The 7562-nt window shown below is 42.1% G+C and overlaps 1 protein-coding gene across 5 annotated transcripts in view; it reads left to right on the top strand.

Annotated features, from left to right (window-relative positions):
- Positions 1-7562, top strand: part of Txndc11 (thioredoxin domain containing 11) — a 75983-nt gene that overhangs the window by 32455 nt on the left and 35966 nt on the right. For 4 of the 5 annotated variants that reach the window (XM_050136196.1, XM_050136187.1, XM_050136214.1 and 1 more), the window contains one exon: positions 250-343. The exons of the other annotated variant lie outside the window; for it this stretch is intronic. In XM_050136196.1, the coding sequence (XP_049992153.1) occupies positions 250-343 (94 nt within the window). The remainder of the gene's footprint in view (positions 1-249; positions 344-7562) is intronic. 5 annotated transcript variants of the gene reach the window in all.

Here is a 7562-nt window from a genome sequence, read left to right as displayed (position 1 = left end):
TTTTTGGTTTTTCGAGACAGGGTTTCTCTGTGGCTTTGGAGCCTGTCCTGGAACTAGCTCTGTAGACCAGGCTGGTCTCGAACTCACAGAGATCCACCTGCCTCTGCCTCCCGAGTGCTGGGATTAAAGGCATGCGCCACCATCGCCCAGCTGGCATCATGTTTTATATACTTAATATAGCAACTGTTAATCACAGGGATGATAGGACTGGCAACACCTCTGTCACCTAATGTGCTCTTGTCCTTGCAGCCTGGCGTACTTGGCTACTTTGAGTTCAATGGCTCGCCCCAGCCCCCTGGCTACTTGACCTTCTTCACCTCAGCATTACACTCTTTAAAGAAAGGTAAACCTGATGTGTGTTAAGACATTGGCACTTTAACAGAGATGTACTATTTTGATATGTTTTGGCTTATAGTATCTTTATGATTATATTTTCTAATTTGCTAGGTTCCTTTTCTCAATGTATTTTTAATAAATATCTTGTTTAATTTTCATTAACAAAGCATTGTGCTATTCCAAATATATTCTCTTGCTGGACATGGTGGCACATGCCTTTAATCCTAACACTCGGGAGGCAGAGGCAGGTGAATCTCTGTGAGTTCCAGGTCAGTCTGGTATACATAGTGAGAACCTGCCTAAAAATTAATTAATAAAATAATCAAATATATTCTTTATTATAAAAATAGTTTGACCCTCTAATGACAAAACTATGTTCTGTGCTTTAAAATGTGTTTGTTAATGTTGTTGTCATCTGTTAAGTGTGAAGTTGACAGGGTTTGGTCTGACTCGGTGCTTACCTTAGCTACTAGCTGGTTATGGCATAGCTTAGTAGGACCCGCCCTTCACAGAATGGCTTCTAAAGGTCGCAGGTACATCATGAGCCTGTGCCAGTTTCGCTCCTCTCAGGTCCATGTCATGTGTACTTCTCCTCCTCTTTCCGTATTGTTTTGTGTTCTCTCAAGGTCATGGCTGAGTCTGTCAGTCCTATTGGCTACATTCATTTACGCACTTGTCTCCAACTCTTGTTACCACTGGTGCTTTACCCACACCTGGACTAGACAGTGGACACTTAGCTGTTTCCAGCTTCTGTTTTCCTACTCCCATGACACCTTGATTTCAAGTGTTAGTCTTGTCTTGAAGGTAAAGTGCCCCAAACCCTGTACCTGTCAAACTGCTATTCATCCTTCATGGTCTTGCTCAAATATCACTCTTACAATTCAGTGACTAATAAGCCCCTCTCCCTTTATAAATTGAGTTCTTTGTTATTTCTCTCTGCTTAACACATGCATGGATGCACTTATGAATCTAATTATAAAATAATTTGTTTAATGTCTTTCAACTTTCCCATACTCAGGTTTCTGAGGGTAGGGATCATGTGTTTTTCTCTAGTGGCTGGCATGCAGCAGGGTATTTGCCAAGTGAGAGATAATGTTAATGGCTATACCATGTTACCCTGATAGATTAACCATCTGGGTTTTTTGTTTGTTTGTTTCATTTGTTTGGTTTTTGATACAGGGTCTCAGTAAGTAGCCGGGCCTGTCCTGGAACTCAGTCTGTACACCAGGCTGCCTTGAACTCAAAGATCCTCCTGCTTCTCCCTCCTGAGTGCTGGGATTAAAGGCATCACCACCAGTGTCCAGTTAAGCCATCTGTTTTTTACTGGGTGTTAGATTACTTCAGGTTTAAAAACTTATAACAGCATGTCATTATTATATCAAACAGTTGCTTTTAACATGCGCATTGTCTTGGGGTTTTATGCACAGAGAGTTGACTATGTTCACATTTTCTTGTCTGGGAGATAATGGGAGAGAAAAAAACGAATTGTTATGTGCCTCCTGTCTACCTGAAAGACTGAGCTTCACAGCCTCAGGTGACTAAGACTTAGTGAAATTTTCCCTCTCTGCCTTATGCTCTTTTACTGAGCTCCCTCCTGATTCTCTCTTTTCATCTTGAGACAAGGTCTCACTAAGGTATCCAGGTTGGCTTTGAACTTTAAGTTCTTATGCCTGAGCCTGTTAAACAGTTGAGATAGTAGGACTGTACCACTAGGTTCAAACTCTAGGTTTAAACTTTCAAAACAAAATACAACTTAAATAGTTTAAGAAGCACACATTCAGAGCTCTTCATGGAAGACCATAAACAAAGTTATATATGAAAGGGAACCCAGTGATCCCTAAAAGGAAGGCAGCATTCAAATTCTTGATCTGAAGGGGCTATTTTAGGATCATGAAAGGTCGTTTGGTTGCTTGTATTGTATGTAGCTATGCCACGTTAGTGAGATGAGCCTTTCATCTTAAACTGTTTTTTTATTTGGAGTATTTCAGGTGGAAAGCCTTTCCAGACACAACAGCCTTCCTTCCTTCTCCTTTCTTTCTTAAAGCTAGAACAACAAAGCTTAAAGAAAAACAGAGATAAATAACATGGGGTAGCTGGGAATTGAACTCAGGACCTTTGGAAGAGCAGGCAATGCTCCTAACTGCTGAGCCATCTCTCCAGCAGGCATACATGCAGACAGAATATGGTATACATAATAAATAAATATTTAAAAAAAAATAACATGGGGTGCTCGAGAGATAGAAGACTTAGAATTACTCCAGTCAGTCATGTTGGTAGCACTTACAGTCCTGGCTACTCAGGAGTCTGAGGGGCATGATCATTTGAGGCCAGACCGGAAAACATAGCAGGACCCATTCCCCAGTACAAAAAGGATACAAAAACCTGAGAGAAAAGTATAGCTTGGTGGTAGAGCCTTCCCTCTAGTTTACACAGGGGCCCTGGGTTCTATTCTCAGTACATCTGAAGCAAACAAAACCAAACCGTCCAGAAGTGAATTCATACAAAATGAGTGTGCTGGGTAATTTGAAACTTTTTTCCTGATACATGTGGTCTGATTTATCTTTTCTGTGTTCCCCCACAGTGTTGTGATTCTAGCTTAATATCATGCTGCATACACTAGTATGTGGGAGCTGAGGTTCATGCTAATTAATTCTTTTTTTTTTTTTTCCGAGACAGGGTTTCTCTCTGGTTTTGGCGGATCTCTGTGAGTTTGAGACCAGCCTGGTCTACAAGAGCTAGTTCCAGGACAGGCTCCAAAACCACAGAGAAACCCTGTCTCGAAAAAGAAAAAAAAAAAAAAGAAAAGAAAAGAAAATTATTTTTTTCCCTAATTCTGAAGGATTACCTAAGATGAGTCTTGCCTTGAACATCTGGATTTCTTCCCCCTTTTCTCTCTCTTGCTCGAAAGGACAGTTATTTTTCTTATTGTTAATAGTAGAAGCATGTAAGAGAAAGAGAAAGAGAAAGAGAAGCATGTGCTTACTTTTTTTTTTTTTAATGGGACAGTTTCAAATGTAGATTGTAGGTTACTGTCTGTCCTGTTTAGAGGCCTGGGTCAGGTGAGTTGAAGTGCATAGACTGTTGTGTAGGGAGCAGATGCTCCAGATAGATACATGTGTCTTCTCAACCTCGATTTTTTTTGTGTGTGGGGGGGGGGGCGGGGGGAAGCCTAGGACTCAGGAGTAGAGACTTACTCTTTTTTTTTAAGATTTATTTATTATGTATACAACATTCTGCCTCGATGTATGCCCGCATGCCAGAAGAGGGCGCCAGATCTCAGTATAGATGGTTGTGAGCCACCACGTGGTTGCTGGGAATTGAACTCATTGGAAGAGCAGCCAGTGCTTTTAACCTCTGAGCCATTTCTCCAGCCCGAGACTTACTCTTGATAAGCCTGTCTTAATGATTTTTTAATTGTCTTAGCTGTGGTGACACACAGCTCTAATCAGTACTCTGGAGGTAGAGATAGCAGGATCTCTGGTTTCAAGGCCAGTCTGGATTAAGTATCAAGCTTCAGCACAGCCAGGACTATATAGAGAGACCCTGTCTTAAAATACAGACAAATGCAACCAAAATAAATAAAATAAAATTATTTTAGAAATAAGATACTGAGTTCTGAGTTGCTGGGGCCCTGCTAGAGGAGGGAGAGCTCACAGTTGCCTCTGGGGAGTGAGGGTAGAATTGCAAGGTCAGCTTTACCACAGCCAAACAGCTGTTGTTTGATGTCGCCTTTACACATTAGGGTAAAGGAAATTAGGGGAAGTTTGTATACTGTCTTAGCCCTGTAATTTGGTCTGCTACTCCTCTTTACTGTTTGAACTTTCTCCTTTTGCATGTCCTGTTTTTCTGAAGTTTGCTCAGCCTTGGTGCTACTGTGTCAGCTATTGTAATTTGCTTGCTAACAGGTATGGGCAGGAGCCTGTTGTTATATTTCTGCCCATTACTTTCCCAGTCTCCTTACTGCTAGGAAATAATGCTAACATTAGTTTGTGCTTTTGAAAGACTATCTGCAGGAATTCTGTCACCTGACTGGCCTTAGGTGTGTCCACCTGGGTGTGCTTGTACAGGTGTGCATCTGCTTGTAGAAGCCAGCTGTTGGTGTCAGGTATCTTCCTCAGTTGCTCTCTATCTTTTGAGACAGGGTTTCTCTCTGAACCTGGTACTCCCCAATTGTCTGGATTGGCTGTCCAGTCATCTCTAGGGATTCGCCGCACCTGTCATCCAGGAGTTACAGACATATGTTGTAACCATGGTTGGCTTTTTTATGGGGGTACTGGGGATCTGAACTGCAGTTGTCACTCTTGTGCATCAGGCACTTTACTGAGCCATCTCTTTAGACCAAGTAAGACTTGAAAGTCCTGCGACTTTTGTCCCATCGCTGCTTCTCATGCCGTGCTTTCGGATCGTAGCTTTATGTAGAGCAGTCACTGTGACAGTCTTCCTGGAGCCCCTTCCTGTCTCTTCCTACTTTTTTCTCCCTGGTTTATCACCATCCTGATACAAGAAACCTGATCAACTGAATTAAAATTTACATGGTACCTAAATGCTACCTTGAAAATATACTGATATATTAATGTCAATAATTTCCATTCCTTTCTGTTCATTTATGTCCTGTTTGTTTTGGGGGATCCTTGGGTACAGTACTCCTAGCACACCAAGTGCTGTAGGCCTCTAAGACAGTTAAATTATATAAGCTGAGTTTGTAGTTAGGGTATCACAACTCTTTCTGAAGGGGGGGATATCTTTGATGGTAATTATCCCAATGTTGGAGGGGTTCTGATGGGGAAGTTCAGGAGGCCCTGTCCTGTGTCCTTCAAAGATCGCTGGCCATTGCTAAGACTCGTTTGCTGCTGCATGAATCATCAGACTAAAATAGGTTTAATTCCTCATAGCTAGCGTTTCAAGTGTACATTAGCCACATTGGACATGCACTGTTGCCAGATACCTCCAAGTGAAAAGCCCTTGTTGAAGGATATGGTATCTCCTGAAAGTTTTTTTAGGGGTGATGTTCAAGACAGGGTTTCTCTGTGTGACTCTGGCTGTATTGGAACTTGTTCTGTAGACGAGGTTGGCTTTGAACTCAGATCTGCCTGCCCCTGCCTCCCAAGTGCTAGGATCAAAGGCCAGTGCCCGCATGCCTGGTCCTTTAGTCTATTTTCTAATGAAAGTAGCTATGTTTACTCTTTCTTCAGCATTTGAAAGGTTACTATTTTGCCTTATTTATGTGGTTCATGGCTCTAGAAGGTATGTGCTCTTCCTAATAATAAACTGAAGTTTTAATATTGAATTTGATACTTAACAAAACATACTGAGATGAGAACATTAAGAAAGCCCCTAACAAAATCCTTGATGTAAGCATGAGAGTCCAGATTGATGTGAATGGAAACCATTGAGAATTTCACCTTTTTCATTCTCCTTGCACTCTTGGTGAGCTAAATGGTGGGTGGTGACAAACATGTGTACAAGAAACAGGAAGAGTGACTGAAGTTGTCCCCAGGGTATGTGGGAATTGGAGTGGGGTAATCTGTTACTGGCAAAGAGCCCCAATCCTTTAACAGATGGCCAGGAGCAGAGACTGAGGAGTCAAAGCAAGATGGCTGACCACTCAAAGCCCACCAGACTGTACAAGCACTGGTGCCTTCTGTTGCTTCCCCTCACATCATCTCATGAAGCATATCTTATTGTGCACTTAAGAGTGTCCCCGTGAGCTCTGGGGACACAGGGCCCATTACTTATCATTACAAGAAGCACCAGACTAGCCAACTGTCGGTCCATGTATTCTACAGTTTGGGCTCTGATCCCCTTTATCTTATTAGCTATTGGCACATACCACTGTTTCTTTACTGAGATATTCCTCCAGGAGCTTGGCACATCTGTAGTCCTCTTTGTTACCATTTGCCACTGTGTGGTTTAGAGATCTGAAAATGGTGACCAAGCTAATGGACTTCATTAATTTTTTTTTTTCGGTTTTTCAAGATAGATTTCTCTAAGAAGCCTTGGAACTAGATATATAGACTAGGCTGGCATCAAACTCAGACCGCTTGCCTCTGCCTGGATTAAAAGCATGTGCTGCCACACCTGGCTTTTTTTTTTTTTTTGGAGGGGATTCATTTTAAATTCTTCAAAAAAGTTTTGTTTGTTTCCTTAAACTCTGATGGAGCCTACGCTAACCTCAAACTCCCTACATAGCTGAAGATGACCATGAACTGATCCTTCTGCCTCCTGTTATGCGTGGCTTTCATAGTTCTTAATTAAAATATTGGAACTTACTACTTTTAGAACAAAAAAATCATTCTTTAAGTGACAAAGAATACTGTTGTAGAACATGCTGGTGCTTGCTTTAGCAGGGTGCATATTATCATTTATAGAGAGGTGATAGGGGACCCAAGGGGTGGCGATGGGTCCCCTGGCAGGTGGCCTGAGGCCTCAGTGGGAGACAGACAGATAAGAGAGAGAGCTGGGGTATAGAGTTTATTTAGTGGGTTATGGAGGGGGAAGGGAAGAGGGAAGGAAAAAGTGGGGGGTGAGGAGAGAGAAGAGGGGAGGTCAGAGAGAGAGAGAGAGATTGTTTGCTTGCTTGCCTTGGTGGAAGCGGGAGGTTGGAGTGGACAGGGCTCTTCTCTTAAAGTGACAGGGTAACCAGGTGACAGAACAGGCCAGAAGATTACAACATTCCCATCTTTTCTTATAATAAAAAGGCGGGGAGTCAGGCACAGCAGGTTGAAGGAATTGAGATGGCAGATTCTCAATTCTGCTTCCTGCTTATTTGTAGGTGTTGAAGTTTTTCTTGGGGGCCTGAGAAAGCTGGGTGTTGGTCACATCCTGGGGTAGCTGGTCGCTTTACTCCTGTCCATGATTCATGGTGTGGAACTGTCCGGTGTCTCTTGGACCTGGTAAGGGGTTGGCAGAGCAGAGGACAAAGTTAAGTTTAGGAAGGAAAAATAAAATTTTAGGACCAGGGAATTGAGAGGGATGTATCTGACCTGTTTAAGGTGGATCCTTTAATTTGACTCCCTGGAACTTGTAAGAATTTTTAAGTTTGCGAAAACATAAGTTTTAGACACATACATTGTATACACAGCAGCATATTTATGTCAGAATGATTGTGACAGATGTTTTTGCACAATGAAAAGCATTTTTAAGACTATGAAAGGCAGTGAGAGAGAAATTTGATAACTTGCATTTGTCCTCACACCTTTATAACTTGTAGGTACACATTTTAATAA

This window comes from Alexandromys fortis, unplaced genomic scaffold (genome assembly GCF_014885135.2).
Source record: "Alexandromys fortis isolate MF-2015 unplaced genomic scaffold, M_Fortis_MF-2015_v1.1 scaffold_29, whole genome shotgun sequence".
NCBI classification, from domain to species: Eukaryota; Metazoa; Chordata; class Mammalia; order Rodentia; family Cricetidae; genus Alexandromys; species Alexandromys fortis.
Note: the sequence above shows the minus strand (reverse complement) of the source record. Positions and strands in the feature narration are given on the sequence as shown.